The 22,592-nt window shown below is 45.9% G+C and overlaps 1 protein-coding gene across 2 annotated transcripts in view; it reads left to right on the plus strand.

Moving 5' to 3' along the window:
• Window positions 1-22,592, plus strand: part of BOD1L1 (biorientation of chromosomes in cell division 1 like 1) — a 500,752-nt gene that overhangs the window by 29,176 nt on the left and 448,984 nt on the right. For both annotated transcript variants that reach the window (XM_078678462.1, XM_078678463.1), the window contains exon 2: window positions 8,581-8,705. In XM_078678462.1, the coding sequence (XP_078534588.1) occupies window positions 8,581-8,705 (125 nt within the window). The remainder of the gene's footprint in view (window positions 1-8,580; window positions 8,706-22,592) is intronic.

Below are 22,592 nucleotides of genomic sequence, written 5' to 3' on the forward strand. Positions count from 1 at the left end.
TGAACTGCTTCCTTTTCTCCCCTCCTATGAAATGCTTTAATGACTAATTGATACTGTGATTTTCCACTCCTGAACCTTAATCTTACATAAAAGTTATTTGATTTTTAATCAAACACACTGGAGTGGCGTCAGTCATTGCGTGCCTTTTATTGTCTCAGTGGGTGTGTGCTGTGTAGTCACTTAACACCTAAGCTTTCGGGTGCCTACCTGCTCGTGCCAGGCTACCCCTGGGGAACTGGTGACCCCAGTTCCAACAGACCCTCTACTCCGGCTTCGTACAAAATGGGACTATGACGTTGCTGGGCTTGAGGATGAGGAGTGGCTCGCGGCACTGGCCTCTCCTAAGGAGGTGGCCATTTCCTCAAGGCTCAGATTAATACAATTAAAGATACTACATAGAACCTACCTAGCCGGTCCAATGTTGGTGAGAATGGGATATGACACTGAGGCAGGGTGCCCCAGGAACTGTGGGCAGGAGGGCACATTTATCCATATGCTCTGGGAGTGTATAACTATTCAGAGTTACTGGTCAGCGGTGGCGGGATGCATGGAAGATGTACTGGGGCGACAGATTGATTGTAACATCAAGTTAGGTTTCTTGAATGTCTGGGGCCTGACAGATTTGAATTCTAAAGAACGAATATGGCCGACTCTGGGGCTGATGGTTGCAAAAGGAAATATAGCAAGGAAATGGAAGGCATGGGACTCACCAAAGTTAGATGAATGAGGAAAGGACATGGATTGGTGTATGGTAACAGAAAAGGCCATATATGAGTCTAGAGGGTGCCCCACCAAGTGGACACAGATCTGGCAGAAATGGAATAACTATAGGGGAGGGTTGTACAAGCCCCCACAAACTAGAGGAGGAGTCGGCGTAGTAGACCTGCCTAATGGAGAGTCGTGATTAGCATAAAGTTTGAACATGTGCTATCGTGTTTACTGCCTGCCATGTACCAATGTAATGCCGTAATTGTTCACGTATGTATGTTATCTGAATTGTCCAATCTTGTCTCTAATAAAAAGAAATATAAAAAAATAATTATAATAATCTGGGGAACCAGGTTCAAGTCTCTGCAATGACGCTCAACATCCTGTGATTCTGGGCAAATCACTTAATCTCCCCGTGCCTAACAAAAATGAATGTATCCTTGTGTAATGTAACTGGTGCTCATGTGAAGCGCTCTGATACCTGGTACCTACGGGTCAAGTTTGCGTTATATAAAACTATAAAAAATAAAAGATCTTGTATTGATAAACCCACACTGTGATGTCAGTGTTGTTTTTACCAATACATGCACCTAGAGGGCACCTTAGAGGTGCTCCCTGGAGACCTACCTGCCTTTGGTGGCCTTGCTGACTGGTTTCTGCCAGCCTGCCACCTGAGACACTGTTCAGACCTCCTAGGGTGAGAGCCTTTTGCTTTCAGGAGACTCAGAACAAAAGCCTGCCCGGGAAGAGAGTGTAACACCTCTCCCACAGGATGACCTGCTGATTAGCCTCCTTTGTGCTGCAAGCTTCAGAGAGCTGCTGCCTTTGGAATGCGAATCTGGATCGCCTCACCGGAGAGGAAGCCACCCCCCTCTGTCCAGGACCTCCTTCGCCCCTGGACAGGTAGGAAAATTAGTTTGTTGTTAAGGCGTTCCACCTCCAATCTAATACCACCCCTAACGTGGGCAACTGTTGGGTGGACACCATTTTCCAAAAGTAGCTGTCTTTGTGATGGCATACTTGGGAATTCTGGGTCAGGGTTATGCCCATTTCCCAGAGGAAGTGGTCATATAGGGGGCGTATTGACCCCAAGGGTCAGGAACCCATTGGCTACTACCCTACACTCCCTTAACGCCCATAAATTAAGTGTTTAGGGGATTCCCTGGCACCAGAGAAGCAGATCCTGATGGCCTAAGAAAAGAGAGGACACAGAAGAGCCACAAAAGCGGAGAGGAAAGAAGAAGCAGCTGACCTGGTACCAACCCTGCCGGCCTCTCTACATCCCCCGTCGAAACTGCGCTAAAGTCGACTCGTCCTGCAGCTGTTGACGCTAGAAACCAAGGAGGACCACCTGCCTTCGAAAAAGACTCGAGGCCTCCCTTGAACAGCGGACCTGTTCTGAAGAAACTCCAAAAGAGAAGATGCTGAGTCCTCCGGAACCTCCAAAACCCGGCACCTGAAGTGACCACTGCACCCATTGCCTCCAGCCCTCTAGAGCTCAAGTCCATTGTGGTTTCACCCCTTCTAGACTTCCCCTACAGCCCCTGCACGCAGGCCCTCTCAACCGCGACTGCTCTGGTAAGGGAAAACATGACATCTAAGGACACTCCTGCACCCATTGCCCCTGGGCCTTGAAAGAATGAATGAATGAATGAAAAACGTTTTGTAAAGCGCACATTACGCAAAGGTGTCTTAGTGCTGAGCAGATCAAGAACCAAAAGAGGAACACAGCAAGCTGATTTTAAAGTCAGAGGACTGTTGTTTTTTAAAGTGGGAACAGCCAGGTTTTTAACTGCCCTCTGAATATCTGCAGGCTAGATTGTGACCGGAGAGCAAGAGGAAGGGAGTTCCATAGCTTTCCCCCCCAAGTAAGCAAGCGTTCTTCCGCCCCAATTTACTTGTTTGATTCTAGGGATAATGACCATGTGCTCAGTGCTATTTATTTAGTGTATTTTGTTATAGCGCACAGATACCCCAACGGGGTGTCCCGGCGCTCCTGTGCGATTTTAAGCTGAATTAGATAGTTGTATAGAGAGAGGGATATTCAACAGAACAGGTAAGTTTTTAGGGCTTTCCGGAATGAGAGTTCTTCCTGGATCATCCGGATAGAGTCTGGTAACTTGTTCCAAAGGGTAGAGGTGCATACTTGAAAGGTTTTTCCGCCTGAGCGGGTTTTTTTGAACCTGGGAATAGTGAGGACATTTTTTGAAGTAGAACGAAGGGGCCTGGTATTGCTGTAAGGGGTGAGGCAGGAGGAGAGGTGAGCAGATCCCTTGCCCCTCAGTGCACGGTGGGCCAGTACCAGTGCTTTGAATTCTGGCCTTTTTAGGTCTCGCCTAGACGAAAGCAAAAAGCAAAGCTTTTTGCTGTCTAGGGCAAGACAACTTATGTAGTCACTTCTGGGGGAATGTGGACAGCAAAGTGTTACGAGCTTCTCCTGGCGGAGATTTTCTCATGGGCGCGCACGTCGCCGTGCCTCATATTTCCATGCGCACACAGGCAGGCCCCACACCCCTGCACACAGATTACACAGGCACACGCTGCAGCCCCCCCACCACACACACACATACAGACACGCACGCATACACACGCCGCTGCCCCCTACCTTCCCCCCTGCACAGACACACATGCATCGTGAGATCTGCCATACCTTCAGGGGAAGGAGCGAGAGTGGCAGCAAAACCGGCAGCTTCCCCCAGACCGGGGGCGCATCCCCGCCAGCATCGCTGAGAGCTGCGGTTGCAGGCCCCGGGCGTAAGAAACAGGCCCCCGCACACTGGGAATAGCAAAAGGGGACGAGATCCATGGCGCGCGACGCGGCACAGGGAGGCGGTGCGCGCCACGCCTCCGTCGCTGGCTGGAACGTGTGCGCGTGCTCCGCAGCCTCTCGCGAGCACGCCTCCTTCTGGTTGTGGTTTCAATGTTAGATGCAACGGAAACGGAACAGGCTTGCCGATAACATCTGCGGTCTGCAAGGTGATCGGCTTGTATTTATTTATTTCCCCCTCCACTTTTTACATTACTTTAAAACGCGGCGCACGCTTTAGGCATCCCGCTCACTTTATTTATTTTCCGCTCCACTTTTCTCGTGAAGCCCAACGCTCCATTCCTCTCCCTTCTCAACATACTATGTTACTGCCCAGACACGTGCAGTAACAGAGTATGCTGAGAAGGGAGAGGAATGGAGCGTTGGGCTTCACGAGAAAAGTGGAGCGGGAAATAAATAAATAAAGTCAGCGGGATGCCTAAAGCGTGCGCCGCGCATTTGCAATGCAATAGGTCTCGCATTTATGCGAGTCTGAGCTATTGACATTGCAAAGGACAATGCCTTTTATTTACATTTTAAAAACGAAAAGTAAAATAAAAGGCATTGTCATTTGCAATGTCAATAGCTCAAACTCGCGTAAATGCGAGACCTATTGCATTGCAAATGCTTGTTTGTATGGGCAGCCAATGAAGTCTACGGCGGTGGGGCGAGATATGCTCCCGTAGGGGAATGCCACCAACCAGTCGTACAGCAGCATTCTGGACTGTCTGGAGTCGATGGCATAGACCAACAGACAGTCCGGTATACAGGCCATTTGCATAGTCCAAATGCGAGGTGATCAATGCTTGGACTATGATCTTCCTGGTGTTGTTAGGTAAAAAATTGATGAATTTTTTCATCATCCTAATTTTGGCAAAGCATGCTGCGGAGATTGTGTGTACTTGTTGTTGAAATGAGAGGTTAGAATCCCATCTAACCCCCAAGTTTTTCACCGAATCTTTCGGTTTAGGTGGTACACTTGGATCAAGAGGCCACCAGATTTTAGGATCCAATGGGGACGGCTGGTGGAAAAATAAAACCTCCGTTTTTCCTGCATTTAGCCTGAGGAAGTTATTGTCCATCCATTGGGCAATAGTGCGTAGGCAGTTATTTAGTGGGTCAAAAGTTGTGTGGCTAATACTATTAAATGAGAATAAGAGTTGAATATCATCAGCCTTGGAAGCGGCCTTTATTCCAGTTTTAGCGATGCTATCAGCAAGAGGTGAAAAATAAACATTAAATAGGAGGGGGCTCAGTGAGGAGCCCTGAGGGACTCCCCACCGGACCATGTGCTCAGTGCTAGATCCGAGGATTCTGCTGGGCGTGTACTACGGGATCCTTTGTTGGAAATAGGATGAACCGGTACAATTCAGAGCCTTATACATAAGGCACAGTGCCTTGAACGAGATCCTCTTCTCTACCGGTTACCAGTGAAGGCCTTGCAAAAGGTGAGACACTGGGATTTTCAGAAGAGTTCCTACTACAGCATTCTGTGGAGAATGCAATTTTTTTATCAGGTATTTATAGGTGCCTTGATAAAGGACATTGCAGTAGTCATTTTGGAGCCAATGAGGGCCAACATTACAGTCTCCTGTAAGTCAGACGGGATGAACAGGAGGATTTTTTTTGAGAACCTGTATAATGAAATAGCCGCCTGAGGTCACTGAAATGATTTGAGCAGAGAAACATAGTTTTGTGTCGAAGATGACTCCCCAGTTTCTTGCCTTCTGCACTGGCTTGCGTAGATTGCCCAGCTCTGGGTGGCACCAGGATGCATTCCAAAATGAGGTCTCTTTCCCAAAGAGCAACACCTCCGTTTTGTCCGAATTTAGCTTAAGACAATTACTCTGCATCCAACTTGTGACTTCAGCCATACATCTGCAGAAATTGTTTGCATCATTCTCAACCTGTGACAAGATGGATACCACTATCTGTGTGTCATCCGCAAAGGATAGTACAGTCAGACCAAAACTAAGAATGAGCTTTACCAGGGGAGTGACATACATGTTGAAAAGAGTGCAGCTAAGCACAGATCCCGTGGCACCCCGCAGGGGAGGGAGAAAGGGCTGGACTTTGCCTCTCCCATCTCTACCTACTGTTTCCTGTCTTTGAGAAATGAGCTCAGCAGAGTGAGTGCAGTATTCCTGAAGCCTAAGGAGTGCAGACGCTTCATAAGTAGTGCATGGTGGACCGTATCGAAGGCATCAGAGAGATACAGTAGGATTAATGCTGCTCTGCCACCCATGTCCACCCTGACTAATTTCCTCCGATGTGGCCACCAGTGCGGACTCCATACAGTGGTTTGCTCTGAACCCGCATTGGGCAGAATCCAGCAATTGAAGGGTGTCCAGATAAGTTAGAATTTCCTCGCCCATGGCCTTCTCTAGCACCTTAGCAGGGAATGGAAGCAGAGAGATTGGCCTATAGCGATCTACCTGCTTAGGGTCCTAGGAGGGTTTCTTCACCAGGGGAAGAATGGAAGCCTTTTTCCAGATGTTTGGGAAGTGCCCAGAGCTAAGTGCCTCATTTAGTAAATCTTTGAGTGGCCCAGCCACCTGGCTGGCCAATTTGTTGATGATCACTGCGGGACATGTATCAGAGGGGGCTCCTGATTTGATCAAACTCATAAGACTGATTGTTTAATCCCACGAGAGAGGAGAAAACTTTTCAAAGGTGGGAGGTACCCAGGGCCCTGTGGATACACTGAGGTTTGTTGCTTCATCCTGATCAAAAGAAAGGTCGGTACTGAGAGCATTCTGAAAGAATACTAGAAAAATAGAGTTGATCTTGAATTGGAAGAAAACTGCTAACTTGTTGCAGAAAGATTCATCCGGAATAAAGGTGTTACTGTTGTTCCATTTGGACACATTTTTGACAGTTTTAAAAAGTTCCCTGGTGTAGTTTGCAGCTAGTCTGATTTTCCCTGAGAAAAATTTCATCTTTTCGGCTTTAATCAGCTCTTTATACTCCAAAAGATTTTTTTATATATAGTTCTTTCTTCAGGAGAGTAGTCTAACCTCCAATTTCGCTCCTGATGCCTGCAGTTAAGCTGTGCTGCTTTCAGTGCCGGTGAGAACCATGGGGTTGATGGATTTCCTATGGCTCTTCTGCATTTTTCAGGCACCACTTTGATGCATGCCGCGTCCAGTCAGCGAGTGTAGCGAATTGCTGCACAGTCCCCGTCATTGACTGGAGTGGGAACTGACTTGGAAAGAGCATCCTGTAGAGCTTCCACCTGGTTTTCCTTCCAAGGCCAGTACTTGATGATTCGCGCAGTGCTGTTTAGTTCAGATCTGTTGCACATGGTCGTGACTTAAAAGAAGATGGCAGGATCTTATCTATATCTAATTCTGCATTATTTGTGAAGATAGATTTGGAGAAGAGGACCAAAAGTGTCCCCAGTCATAGCAAGTCTTTAACCCCCTTGCTGGTTCAGCCCGACTGTTCGCTTAGCCATAACCTGCAGCCTCTTTCCACAGTGACCAATCACCATTGAAATAAATTGGGCACCTGCCGCTGTTTTGCACCATGCACCCAGCTGCCCTGTGTTGCTGGTGGTGTAGCGCTGGTGCTGCCTCTGACCTTGCTCACCACTCACCTTTACTCCTGGAGATTGGTCTTGTAAATTGCTGTACTATACCTGTTTGCAGAACTTGTACTTACTTCCTTCCATAGGATAACATTGCAAAACTCAGAAACTGCACTCTGCCCACCGTTTAAATTGAACAGAATTGATATTTAAAAATGTACTTACCTGAATGATTTTTCTCTGATGCCTAAACATGAATAAAGATATTTTTCTAAATTGGTGTGGATCTCCTTCTTGAGTTGTGTTGTCATTTATTGATCATAGTGTGTATTTGCAAATGTCTTGCATTCCTTTGTGTTAAGCCTAAGGCTGCTCAACCACACTACCCTCTAATAGAGCACTTTGTGATTGCATAGCAAGCCCCTATCCACTCTTGAGGGAACCCTTGGACTCTTTACACAGTATATTCGGTTCGTGATATATCACATAAAGAGCCAGCTTTCTACATGGAGTATAGTGATATGTTGGGTAAAAACTTTTTCGATAATTTTCCTGTGCAGATGTAACATTTTCAAAGATAGTGTACATAAGTCAAAAATTAGCCTTTGAAGATATTTTTACATGCACATCAATACAAAGTCAGCTACTAACTCTTGAACTAACTGGTCAACTTCAATCAAGTTTGCAGAAACTAATTGTGCTGTACAAAGTGAAGCAAGTCTGAATGCACTGGCATGACGTGGGTGGGTACAGGGGTAAGAAATATCAAGCCTCTTGCCTTCTTCCAAGCCGTGTATAAGCTTTACATTCTTATTATTGTTGTAAGTTCTCTATATTAATGACTTGTATTCTCTGTTGAAGGTATTAGTCTGGAGAGTGCCTATCTTTCAGTTCTGAGTGGATGAAGTGGTAACCTGACAACAACAGCATGTGCATTGTACAATGAGTTGCTAACTAGCCAGTCTACCCCTCCCATATGCGTTTTATAATCAAGTATATAGTTGACCTTATGCGCTTCTACCAACAGATCCATAACCAAGACCGAGAAAGTGCTCTCATCTTGAATAATAATGAGGCATGTACTTCTGTCTGTAGCAGAATTTCACATTTGGCAGTTTGGTGCAATGGAAGGCTTTGCGAAGAAGCTTCTGAGGAATTCCTTTGCTGTTGTGTCAAACTGACCCACACACCTCCATGCCAAGCAAGAAAATGCTCTCATGTCCTAGGTGGGCACCCTGGTAGGAGGACGTGATGTTCATTCTGTCCTACTACAAAAATAGTGCAGTGGAAATAAATGTCACGTCTTAGGTAGGAAAAGGGTTAAACAAGATTAAGTTAGTGAAAACAATTTTGAATTTGAAATAAGTTTTAAGTGTGTTCGGCATTACCCAATTTTTCTCAGACTAACAATGGTATCCCTTGTAAAAAATGGATGCAGTGAGGTTTCTGTTTAACTCTACAATTGATATTGTGTTTGCAGTGTGATGTTGCACGCTGCTTCGTTTGCTTACACTAAACTAGTTTTATTTATCCTTAGCCTGCATATCAAAATTTACGACAGCGAGTAGACAGCTTTGTGTCAAACCACTTAGCAGGTCATACATGGAGTCCGCATCTCAACAAGAACCAGCTGAGAAACAACATCAGGCAACAAGTGCTCAAGTAAGTCGTTTTTATTGTATCAAATAGTGATAATGAGGAGCTGAAATAGCTTACTGTAAACTTTAAAAAATCAGACATGAGAAAGCAAGAAAATGAATATCCTGTGCTGTGACTAATGGTGTTTTTATTCTAAAAAAATGTTTTTGTAAAAATCATGATTCGGCTAAAGTTCATTCTTAAACACTATTTGCCTGTTTCTATCTTTATGTAACCACACTGCCAAACAAGTTCCATTTCACTGACCTTGTGACAGAATATAAATTGCACTTGTCTCTTAATATTCATTGGTCACCTTCAGTTTACTTTTAGCCTATAAGAATGAATATGCAGTGATTAATCATCTTTTCATTTTTCCTATGCCACACAATCTGTGGTCTTTTGTTATGGGTTGTTCTCAATTCCCATTACTTCTGACCTTTTTGCAGCTATTTCAGATTTTCTATTGTTGTCTTGCAGCTGCAGTCGGCACCCTTAGTTTCATCCTATTCTCTCAATCAAGCCTCCATCTGTTTCAGTTTTAATATAGTGGTAAACTTCTTGATGTTCTTCAGAAAGTTCCTCTTTGCCTATTTTCTCTCTTTCCTTTCACCAATGAGTAGGTTTTGTGTGTAAACACAAATGGATCTGCCCCTAGTTGGGATTTCTACAGGACTTTTAGAGATGCATGTGAAGTGGGGGCATCTCACAAAAAGTAAAGGACTGGCCTCAGACACCACCTGGTGTCATGCTTCATCATAGGCCGTCCTCGCCTTCTAAAAACTTGGTCTGATAGAGGGCGGGCACACACCTGACGACAGGGATGCACTTCTAAACTAAGTGGGGGCCTGTGAGTAGTGAAAGTGATTTTTAAACCATTACAGTTGTCGTAAAGACTAACTTTGAATTCGTTGGGCAACTGTATCCTATTAAAAGAAGTGAGCGGTGATTTGGGAACTATTTATCCCTTCACCGTGATGGATGTGGTCAACATGTTTCTGCTAGGGGTCCCCGGAGGGTACATAGCATTCGTCAGGTCCATGTATCTAAGGGGTCCATCTTTCTATGAAAAGTGAAAATAAAGACCAACCACTATAAGGGGTGTGTATTATCTCTATCCCCGCTGGTATTGTACTCCAAAATAATGCCTGTCGAAAAAAGACAAACGCACACAGAATTTGTAGATTTCTGTTGGTTGTTACGACAAATATGATTCATCACCATACTTTTAAACGTGTGTGGTGGTTTCTAAGTGCAAAACACGTGTCATTCATACGTGTTAACACTTGTGAAGGAGAGAAGATGTCTCTCTTGCCTTACCCTAGGTGACTACCCTACTTTCTCCCTGTGAGGTCGAGTGGGGAAGTAGGTTTTTTGTGTGCCATTCGTCCATCTAGAGCAAATACTTTCTTTCTGAATTTCACATTTGCCTCTACACAGATCCTCTGGATCTTTAGGAGTTCTACAGATTGTATTCTGATCTTATATTGTAAGCTGAATTTGAAGGTTAATCAGTGCAATTCCCTTGCTAGTATGTATATTTAAAAACATTACACTATAAAATACATTTGATTCCCCACCTTTTAAGGAATATAGAAGGCTTTACTGTCCCAGAATTCTTATCCGGTTCATAGATTTCAGATTTACTTTATGGTACTAGGATGCTTAAAAACAACACTATTTTTTTATTACGATAATGAAATATTGTTGTTGAACCTTTTGAAGCAGACTGTTTGAGTTCACTCGACTTCTTAGGGCATTACCTAATTGATTCACCCTTTTCTAGATGTAGGAATGTCGTTAACATGAGAAGGGAAGAGTTTCCTCAGCTACTTTTCAACCTCTATTCTGGGTTACTTTGATAAATGCCATGCCTGTAGTGGTAAAAAGGCTTAGAAACATAAACTAACAGTGTGTGTGTGCTGCTTCCATACTGTTGAGCAGTGTGGCATGTTAAGATACAAAGCAGGAGTTTGCCTGAGTGCAATTTAGGCGTTTTGGTAAGAGAAAAGAACCTTGAACGTGTGTGATCTATCTAAGTCAGAGGATCAATGCCAAGGGCTAAATACCATCCTTGGGGGTCACTCCGAGATGCAGCAACATCACAGTTGATCTCTCTCCTGTTTTTTGACATCGAAATTCTCAGTCATATGGGTTGTCAACAGCCTGATCAGCGTCCTGTTCCTCATCCATGCCTCAGCTGATGTCAAAACCTCTATCCACTTAAGTTACTGAAAAGTGTTCTTCTTTATTGTATGATTATTTAAAATCCTTTACAAAAACGGCAGAAAGTGCAAGTTTGAGAAAAGGTAATAATAAAATACATAAAATCTAAATAAAACAACATATTTAAAATGCTGAGATACCATAAGGTAGCAGAACGCAAATAGCTTAGTACCAACAAGAGAAAAGGGGGAAAAGGAATGGTCCATTTAAAGACCAAGCATGCAGAGATTGGCGGGGAATGTGCAAAACTGCTCAAGGCGTCCTGTTCCTATCAAACATTAGTATAGACATATATATTATTGAAAAATGCGGTGATAACTAATAGCGATTGTCAGTGGTGCTTAAAGCATAGTTTATTCGGCTGTCACTTCTCTGGCTGATCGTATGAGCATTATAGCAGCAGCATAGAACTTCCCAATTAGTGCCAGCTCCATCAGGACTGTGGTAGTGTCAATATGCCTTAAAGCCTCCTTACATGATCTAATGCCGTGATGTATAACCATAGTTCTTAAATACAAGCTACTTGGGTACAGCAACGCTGGGCAGCAGCAAATAACATGCTTCGCAGATTCTGTGTGGTGTTGACACAGACAACAGCCGGAGCCACTTGATGACCAGTTTTTCCAGTGGGCTCTATAGTCTTGTATAGGCAAAGTTAAGAGCCTCACTCTCATGGCATTTTGTAGGGCTTGCCTTCCAAGGCCTGTTTTCAAGTAGGGCTGGCATGTGGTAGTTTCATGTGAGTTAACAAGGCCTTCTGCACCCAGTACTCATCTAATCGGTTCAAGGTCCTGTTGCCTGGAGATGTTCTTGCCACACTTTTTTAGCAGGATCTTTAAGCTACACTTTGTTAGTGGTATATCTGTGGAAGGTTCGATTGTTAGTCCCAATGTTTGTGTGGCAATCAACGGATACCTCGCCCTGCGGCTGTTGTTGTCTGAAAAGAACACCTGTGGCGCTGCCCTTATTGTGCCCGTGCATGCATTGATCACGTTATGTTGGAGTTTGACCATGTCTTTTTTACATTCAATGTCCATTGCTGTGATGTTGAACTCCAATCAGATCAGTGAACGCCCGGTCGTGTAGGGGAGCTTGAAGACTTTCTATACGCCATTGTGTATAGGCCCTCCAATTGTTTAGTGAATAGACCAGGAAAGACAAGGTGGCCATAGCTGAGTGTAGGTATTAGCTTGGCTTGCATAACTTGTTGGATCCCCTCCGTCGAGTGGCTTACAAGCTTGTGGTGTCATTTGTACAAGCCATATGTTAGCTTAGCTGCTTTTGCCTCCAGTGCTTTGACCTGCATTACTGGTCTACAGGTATCTGTAAATTGTACACCTAAGTAGGTGTACTTGTTGGTCGTGCTTATCCTTAGAGGTCCCAGCTGCCATGCCAGTATTTGTTTTTTTGGCTTGTGACCAAAGATCAGCACTTTAGTCTTAGATGCATTAGCTGCAAGCTTGTTTTCCATGCTGTAATTATGTAGCGTCTCTACTGCCCTTTTCATGCCAATTCTTGTATGAATCCAACAAAACCAGATCATCTGCATGCTGCAGTCTAAGGCGGCTCAATTTTGGAGGAAAGATGTTAGTTTTTAACAGTACTTCTCCCAGGTCAGCAGTGTATAAGTTAAACAGGGTGGGGGCGATCACGCAGCTCTGTTTTAGCCCCCTGTTTGTGAAGATCTTGGCAGTTGCGCATGTCCTAGTAAGCTTTACTCACACACACGTGCCAGTGTAGAGAGATAAGATGACCGCAAGCAGTTTCCATGGTATACCCCACTTAGCCAATTTTGCACACAGGATATTTGGATCAACTCCGTCAAAGGCGGGGTGCGTGGCTTGGCCCGTTGCAAGATGTCCACACTCTGAGTGGGCTCTGCTGGCTAAGCTTTTTAATCCGCCATTATCCTGCTGGCATCGGCACTACTCCGGCACCAAAAAGGAAGTTTCAGACTTCTTGGGGCACAGTGAACCGTCTGCCCCAACTCCCGCTCTCCTACCTGCTTTCCCTGCGGAGCTGTGGATCTCGTGGCCGGCGCTGTGCACACGCTTCGGCCTCCGGAGGGCCACTCCTGCTGCCTTCTGTGCTGCGTGGATCCAGGGCGCCTCGTTGGGTCTGCTGTTTCGGCCGTGGCCGGTGCGGTGAGAGGCGCTCTCTCTGGGTGGGGTTGGGGGCCGTCTGCTGAGCGGCCCGGTCCATGGGGTGCCATTGCATAGCTCCTGTCTCGCGTCTCGTCTCCACCTTGCGCGAGTGCCGTGACGCCTGGGCCTGGTTGAGGGAGCAGCAGACACCCCGCGTTCTCCCGTCGGCGTCCCCCATTCTCCCCTCCCCCCTTGGGGGTGCCCTCTCCATTTGTCCTACTCCACTCCTGCCTTGCTGAGCCCTGCTGAGAATCCATCTCTGCGGCCTCGCTGACGTGCGGCCTACCGTGCTTGCCCTGCGCTGAGGCCGGTCTCGGCGCCTCTGCCACCAGCTCTGCTGCCTTCTCCAGGGGGCGCCTTGTGGTAAATATTTTAGTAATTTACCTTGATCGGAATTTCTATAATTTCAATAAGGTCAAGCATGAAGAGCAGAGTCCGTGGTGGTTAGAATTCAGGGTCTTTATTCAGTAACTCGAGTTAAGGGAGAGCTCCGTCACCTAAGGAGTCTCGGGAATAGTCTCTAATTTAATCAATGAAAACATGACATTTTATACATTCTTGACATAGAAAAGAGGAAGGAGCTTCCCTTGAGCAAATTTCAGTTATTTGTGTTGTAATCATACAGAAGTCATAGAAGAGTGTTGGGAAATAACCCTAGGCTGGTTCCTTAGATGAGTGAGAGAAATGGTCGTGACAGGATGTCTGGTGTCATGTCTTGGCAAACAGGAGCTGGTTTCTCGGAATTGGTTGTCGTGTCTTGGCAAACAGGGGCTTATTTCTCGGAATCGGTCTGACCATAAGAGTGTGTGGTTAAAACAGGGGCTCGTTTCTTGGAATCGGCTTGACCATAAGAATGTACGGTTGCAGTTAGAGGAAGAAATGTGTTGTGTGCAACCTTACGTTTATGTGCCCGGGTTTTCTAGTTACCATCATGATGAGCTCGGGACGTGAAAGAGAGGGTGTATAATGGAACATAAATAACGAAAATATCAATTTTCCACATTCCCTCCTTGTCCCATAATATACCCTTTTAAGATTGTCTTTCTTAATCTACCTCTATGTTCATTAGGTTGTCCACTTGTTCCTGTAACATGATCTTCTCCTTCTCTTTCTTTCTAGTTTGGGGTCTGGGAATGCAGGTAGTGATACAGAAACTACAGAGTGCTGCGCCACACTGAATACAGAGGCAACAGTTGAAGAGAATGGCTAGAGCAAGACCTATTATCATAAGTGTCTTCCATCCCCATGAGGACAGGAGGCCCCAGAGCCATCCCGTCAGGGACCAGGCATCTGTGTCTGTATCTAGTTTCCTGGAAAGTACATGAAGGCGGCAAATAGCAGAATACACCGAGGGTGCATTATCTGGAATATATATACAGCAGCTGGACCCGATCAGTTCACATACGCCACCACGGTCGGCCAATATAATATCTAGAACCATCCGGTTCTGCAACGTCATGAGTCTGTCGGCAGCCATCTCAGCTGTGATGTTGCTTAATGCACCAGCTGTTTCGTTTATGGCTCCCTGGACAACACGAGTCAGTTGTCTTATGTGGCGGCTGTTGATCATGGGCCCCCAGAAAGGGATGATTCCTTTAAAGAAATCGCCAGCCTCTTGGCCCCCCTTCGCCGTCTATTAATTACGGTCGGAGGGTCACTTAGATGGTAATCTGCTGGGGCGGTGTAGGTAGGGGGGAGGAGAAATGCAATGTAGCACTTCCCGGACCAGCCTTGGAGTAGCAAGTACGTGCGTGAGGTCCACAGATAAAATAGGTGTTGGGGGCAGTGGCCATCGTTGGGAAATTTAGGTCAGGTAGGGTGTATGTCTTATTACACTCACTGTCTCCCATTTTTTGACCCTTGCCCTTTCCTCTTACACAGAATAGGCCCTTATGGGGCACATCCCATCCTCCTTGTTCTGTCTGTCTCTTTTGTACTGAAAACGTTTCCCTAAAGGAGGTAGTGTCGTTAAAAAGGGAATAACTGGTATTTTCATTATTATCTGCTCGTCCCCATGTCGCAGTGAAATTTACCATCTTTTCGACAGCTCGTACTGTCTTTGTTTTTATCCCGTTGCAGGTACTAGTGTTCTTGGCCTTGATCTCAGGAATGTTTCTAACAGAAGCGTAGAATATCATAGAGAGTGCATAGGTAGATCCAGCACAGCCAAAAGGGAGGGGGATAAAAGGCATTCCTCCGTGTACGGAATGTGGCATTAAACCACAGACCCAACAGTTGGTTTTGTTAATAACCATCTGGTGTTGGTGGAGTGTGGAAATGAATGTGTTATTGAAAAATTCTTTTTGTCTATTTTCGAGATGTGGAGGGAGATCTACATGTGAATGCATAGCTGTGTTGTTCCAAAGCGTGGGGGAAGAAGGTGGGAAAGCTAGATGAAGGAACCAACCTAGGCAAGCCGTGATACAGAAAATAAGAATCATCATAGAGAGGAAGATTGAAACTTTGTTATTTAATGATTTTACGCATTTAAACACATTTTCCATGTTTGGCTGCTAGTCTGAGTCAATTATGCATACGTGACCGGACACTTCCCAGCAACCGCTTCACCAAAACTACGTCTTGGACTTAATTAGCCACCGGTAGGTCGAGGTCAGATGCAATGTCTCTAGCTTGTTTCTGATGGGATCGCAGCCGCGATCTGTACTCTTCTTGAGGGGAAAGTTCAGGAAGGGGTGAAATAAAGTCTGTCCTTTCAATGTCTATATTCTCGGGGTCAGCAACAATGTCAGTAGGAGAAGAATTTTTTGCAATGGCTGGCATGGAGCCACCCTTTTCTTCCTTGCACCTTGACTGCAGTTCTCATCGTGAGTAGCACCAGCTTGGGAGACGTCCACCTTCTTTCCAGGGGACTGGTGCGGTCAAAACTTTGAATCGGGATCCAGTCCCCATGTTGGATGGCGTGTTCCTCGGGCGTTGTTTTGTCTGGAAAGGCTGCAGCCACCTGTGAACGAAAAGAACGTAGTGCAGACATCAAGGAAGCTAGGTAATCTGTCAGAACATTAGAATCGATATCAGTTTATTTTTTAGGGGATGGGACACCCCAGATATTCGGAGGTCTCCCATATGTGACCTCATAGGGCGACAGACCCGTCCGGGAATGTGCCACCATTCGCATGTAGAAGAGAGCAACCGGAAGGGCTGTAACCCAGTCTATTTGTTTGTCAGCACATATTTTAGTGACTTGAATAACGAGTCGTCTTAACTGGGATATTAAGTACAACCGGAGACCGGAGACCCGTCTCCGGTTGACTTTTTAAGCACCGCCGAACCACTTGAGATCTAATTGTACTTAATATCCCAGTTAAGACGACTCGTTATTCAAGTCACATAGCACAGCGTCTCCTAACACGCCATTACTCAGGGGGTATTCTCACCAACAATGAATTGTTTGGTCCTGATGATGGTCTACATGACGGCAGCATCATAGACCGAAACGTCGACATCTACATCATCTCCATCAACGTTGCTTATGCACGAGCATACAACCATCGCTGATTAATTTTGCTGGTTGTCTGTCTTATTCTCTAGGAGCTTGATGTTTAGTATTGAACTGAAGTGTTTATGTTGTTTATACCTCTGTTCATTACTTTTTGCACAAAATCCGTTGGTTCATATGTCTCCCCATATGTCTACTTGTAAATTACATTACTAAAATCCATAAACTTCTTATGAATATAATTTTCCTTTTTCCGTGTATCTTTTTCCTTCCAGTGATTTATTCCATTGCTATAATTTTCTTCAATATGTGATATTCTGTTGATACACTGGAGTGCGATTATCTTAATACGACTCCAAACTGAGTAAATCTGTTCCCAGAATCAAGTCCCTTGTAGCACCTTCTAGCTGTCATCTGGGCACCATAGTCTGTGACGGGGTATGCTTCAGTCCATCGGGTTAGGGTACAGACTACTACGAGGACGTACTTATGTCCCAGACATCTTTCCATTTGTATGTAGTCCATTTGGAGGACTTCAAAGGGGTAATTTGGGGGATGGAACCCTCCTTGTTCAACCGAGACACTTTTCCCTGGATTGAACTGACAGCAAATCATACAGGTTTGTACTTTTTGTTTGGCCGCTGAGCGCAGATGCTTGTTATGCCATTCCAAATTTAGACTGTCCAACATCCCTTTTTCTCCTAGATGTGCGGGACCATGGGCAGTTTCTATGATTACAGGAACCATTATGTCAGGGAGAAACCATTTGGACTTATCTTTTTTTATCCAGCCCTGATCTGTGTGAGAACCTCCCTCTTCTTCCCATTTTCTCTTTTCGGTCTCTGTAGCTTGGTTTTGGATGTCTACTACATCTTTGGCAGGATCGATAACTGGATAAACAGTCTTGATGGAAATTTCAGTGTTCAGTGTTCCTGTCTGAGCAGCGTGTTTAGCTGTGGCATCCGCCAGAGCATTACCTCTGGTGACAGAGTCCATGACTTTTGTGTGTGCTTTTTATTATAGTATAGCTACTTCTGCGGGTCTGTGTATTGATTCTAGTAGCTGAAGAATAAGATCCCCATGCTGTATCTTAGTTCCATGAGAGGTTAGAAAACCTCTCTCCTTCCACAAAGTTCCAAAGTTGTGGACTACCCCGAACGCATATTGCGAATCGGTGTAGATGTTAACCCGTTTCCTTTTTGACCACTCGCATGCTTGTGTAAGAGCTATGAGTTCTGCTGCTTGGGCTGAATGCACGGGTATTCTGGCTGCTAGGAGGACCGTATTTTCTGTAGTGACAGCATAAGCTGCTGAAAGTTCGCCTGTTTGGAGGCGCATACAGGAACCATCTACGAACTGTTGTGTTCTGGTGTACTTAAAGGTACATCTGCAAGATCAGACCGGGGCTTTGTGACTAGTTCGACCATCTCTAAGCAGCCGTGAGTTTGGTTGTCTACTGGAACAGTGGGCAGTAGCGTAGCTGGGTTGAGGAGATTGCATCGTTTGATGATAATGTGGGGTTGGAATAATGTGACTTCATAACCTGTGAGACGAGCTATGGTCAGGTGTTGTGTCTGTGTCCTATTCAAAAGTAATTCTACTGCATGTTGGACTTACACTTCAAGAGGATGTCCTAGCACAATGGAATCACTTTGTCGAATTGCCATAGCCGTGGCTGCAACGGATTTTAAACAGGCAGGCAAGCCTTGTGCAACAGGGTCGAGAGTACTGGAGAAATAAGCACAGGGACGATGTTTATTGGCCTGTGTTTGTGTGAGCACTGACAAGGCTGTACCTTCCCGTTCCGTGACGAAGAGGACAAAAGGTTTGGCATAATCGGGTGTAGCTAGGACAGGTGCAGAGCATAATGCTTGTTTAAGGGTGTCAAAAGCAAAGGTATGGTCAGATATCCATGGCAATGGAGAAGAGGTGGCAAAATCGGAGGTCGTTAATTGTATCAGGGGTTTGGCCAAATAGGCGAACTGGGGAATCCACTGCCTACAATAGGAAGTGAGGCCAATAAAGGCACGGACTTCTTTCTGTGTCTTAGGGACAGGAATGTTAAAAATGATTTGGATTCTTTTAGGTGTGAGTGCCCTACCCTCCTTTGACAGCAGGTGTCCTAAGTATGCCACCTGCTGTAAACACAATTTCAATTTAGAGGGTGATACTTTGTGGCCATGTTGTGCAAGAAACATTAGGACAATTCGTGATGCTTGTTCGCATTCCAGTCGTCAACATATTGTAACAATGTCGTATTGGAGGGTAGAACAATGTCGTCCAACTGTCTTTTAGGTGCCTGACTGTAGATACTGGGACTTTCTGTATACCCTTGAGGAGCTTTTGTGAAACAGAAACTACGACCTTGTAGTGAGAATCCGAATAGGTACCGACTGTCTGGATATGCTGAAGAAAGCATTTTTAAGGTCAATAATGGTAAAATGTGTGGCATCAGGATCTATAGCTGTTAGCAGAGTACTGATGTCTGAGACCACAGGGTATTGTGGTACCACACATTTATTGAGCTCACGTAAGTCAACCACAAGTCTGTAAACTGGGGGTGCACCGTCATCTGTTTTCTTTCGTACTGGCAAAACTGGCGAATTACATATGTTGGAAGGTACCTCTCTGACTACTCCTTTTTAGGTTTCCCCTATAGGCGAAAATTCAAGGGCTTGATCGACTAGTGAAACCACTGCGGTTTCACTGCGGTTTCTTCACAGTGCATGTGAGGTCACGTGAACACAAAAGCGGGTCACGTGACCACACAAGCACGAGCATCTCTCTAATCCGCCTGACCCCACCAGGCTCTCCCGCCCCCATCCGGCTTCCCTCCGCGCATCTGCCTGCCACACTTCTCCCCTCGCACGCATTCCCGCCCCCCCACCAGGCTCTCCCGCCCCCATCCGGCTTCCTCTATTCCTCACCCTTGCTCGTTGTTGCTTTCCGGGTGTTTACTTTCTTCAACCATTAAGTCCTGCCGCCCGCAGCTTGTTGTCTTTGCCACTTCTTATTTACCATCGCGCTGTAACTTTTAAATATGCTCATCTCCATTCCCCATCGCGCTGTAACTTTTAAATATGCTCATCTCCATTCCCCCTCCTCACCCCCCTCTCTCACCTACAGCAGGGACGCTCACAAAGAGGGTGCATTCCTAATTAAAGAAATCTACTTGGACGCTTCGTCCTTTCCCCTCCCTCACCCATCTATATCTTTCTAATCCGCCTGCCCCCACCAGGCTCTCCCGCCCCATCCGGCTTCCCGCCGCGCATCTGCCTCCCACACTTCTCCCCTCGCACGCATTCCCGCCCCCCCCACCAGGCTCTCCCGCCCCCATCCGGCTTCCCTTGTCTCCCTACCCGCAGTTTAATCATGGTAAGTTTGTTGGTGTCAGGAGCTTAGAATTCCATGTTTGACTCTCGGTATGATGCCATAGCTTGTTTCCTTAATTTCAATCATTCTGGCCAGTTGTTAGACTACTAGTACCATGATGCAATGCCCCCCTCACATTATCTGAATCTACAAGTTAGTTCCGATGCGAGCTTTGTTAAACTTCCGCATTTCTGAGACGCAGTGAATCGTGCACGCCGGACTGAAATTTGACTTGCTCAAGCTTCTGGAAACAGGCAAGTTATGAGGATCTGTTCGATCGTGCTAGAGAGAGCGCACTCTGCATTCACGCACACGCTCACATCTTGTTTAAATCCATCCAGGAATTTACCGACATGCTAAGAGTCTGCCGTTGATGCCTTCATGCCTGCCACACTTCTCCCCTCGCACGCATTCCCGCCCCCCCACCAGGCTCTCCCGCCCCCATCCGGCTTCCTCTATTCCTCACCCTTGCTCGTTGTTGCTTTCCGGGTGTTTACTTTCTTCAACCATTAAGTCCTGCCGCCCGCAGCTTGTTGTCTTTGCCACTTCTTGTTTACCATCGCGCTGTAACTTTTAAATATGCTCATCTCCATTCCCCATCGCGCTGTAACTTTTAAATATGCTCATCTCCATTCCCCCTCCTCACCCCCCTCTCTCACCTACAGCAGGGACGCTCACAAAGCGGGTGCATTCCTAATTAAAGAAATCTACTTGGACGCTTCGTCCTTTCCCCTCCCTCACCCATCTATATCTCTCTAATCCGCCTGCCCCCACCTGGCTCTCCCGCCCCCATCCGGCTTCCCTCCGCGCATCTGCCTGCCACACTTCTCCCCTCGCACGCATTCCCGCCCCCCCACACCAGGCTCTCCCGCCCCCATCCGGCTTCCCTTGTCTCCCTACCCGCAGTTTAATCGTGGTAAGTTTGTTGGTGTCAGGAGCTTAGAATTCCATGTTTGACTCTCGGTATGATGCCATAGCTTGTTTCCTTAATTTCAATCATTCTGGCCAGTTGTTAGACTACTAGTACCATGATGCAATGCCCCCCTCACATTATCTGAATCTACAAGTTAGGTCCGATGCGAGCTTTGTTAAACTTCCGCATTTCTGAGACGCAGTGAATCGTGCACGCCGGACTGAAATTCGACTTGCTCAAGCTTCTGGAAACAGGCAAGTTATGAGGATCTGTTCGATAGTGCTAGAGAGAGCGCACTCTGCATTCACGCACACGCTCACATCTTGTTTAAATTCATCCAGGAATTTACCGACATGCTAAGAGTCTGCCGTTGATGCCTTCATGAATGAAGTGAGTTCAATCAGCTCCCGCGGTGCGGGGGGCCCCCTGTGCTCCAGGAGCCCCTCCCTAGCCGTCACCCAGCAACCACTTTGCACTCTGTCCGAGCACAGACTTAGAGCGAATGCTGTGCATTCTCCGCATGGCTCTCTTCCAGCACCAGAGTACAATTGCTGTTCAATATTGGTGCCGGTCGTTCAGTCTATATTAGTTCGCTTAAAAGTGTAATTACTGAGTAAGCTGCTTTCTTGATTACACTCGTATATTAAATTACTTTACACAGGGTCACCGCAATGTGAAACCTTTCTCAAACTTCTCTCTACGACAACTGCAATCCACCACAGAGCCCATGGTTCAGGGGCAAGTTGTAGCAGTTTTGTTTCATTTTTATGGCAACAATATACCCACGCAACTAGTCAAAGAAGTGTGACCACGCTTTAGGTCCACCTTTAATTGACAACAGTTACACGGGTAAAAGTTAGCTGAGATCGCGTTTTAAACTACGTTCAGAAGTTCTACTTTTCATGGACATTTACTCCACAAACAATGTGCCGTTTCAGTAAAGTCTACTCTACTCATACTAATGGTCGTTTTTGTACAGCTCTACTAAGCCCGTATTTTGTTCTTTACTATTTTCAGAAACCTGCATTTAAAGAGGACATATGTTCCCTCATGGGTTTCATATTGCTGTGTTTATTTTACAAGCGTGAAGGGTAAGGACAACCTTGTTATTATGCTTATAACGATAAGTAGAGCTAATTTCTAATATTAGGGACAGCTATCTAATCACTCATTTTGTATTTCTTATGTGTATCACAGTGCTTGGCCTAGTCCCGGTCCTGAGGAAGAACCCTTAAAGAAATTTGGGGTTCTGAAACGCTTATATGCCAGCAACTTTTTTCCGCTTTTGCCTGCCTCTTTCTTGTTTGTCTGCCCCGGCACCCTTTCTTCGTGCTTCTTTCCCCTCTTTATTGCCGACTGTTCATTCTTTTCCCTTTATCCTCCTTTGCTACCACTTTTTTATTCCTTCTTTACGCCGCTACATACCCCATCCCTCTCTCCGTCTTTTTATCTTCCTAGTCTATTTATTGCCCCCTCACGCTCCGCTGTCTCCCTTCCTTCCTTATTCTGTCCTGTCTCTTCCCTTTGCTCTCGCCGTGTGTTGTAATTAGCACGGCCGTGCACCTCCCACCTCCTTTCCTACCACTCTGTCTAACTCATTCTCCCACGCCTAACACAGACTCTCTCTCACAGACCACCCACCCCCTGTCTGTGTAATACAGACCTACGGGAATATGTGTGTAACATACATGGTATGTGGTCTCACGCTGCCTCCGTGTCTCACAACCCCCGTGCCTGCGTTACAGTCGTCTGTCTCGCGCCCACCACTCTTCTCTACATTGTTCGTCAGCGTCTTGAAA

The sequence above is a fragment of the Lissotriton helveticus genome, chromosome 2_2, assembly GCF_964261635.1.
Source record: "Lissotriton helveticus chromosome 2_2, aLisHel1.1, whole genome shotgun sequence".
NCBI lineage: Eukaryota > Metazoa > Chordata > Amphibia > Caudata > Salamandridae > Lissotriton > Lissotriton helveticus.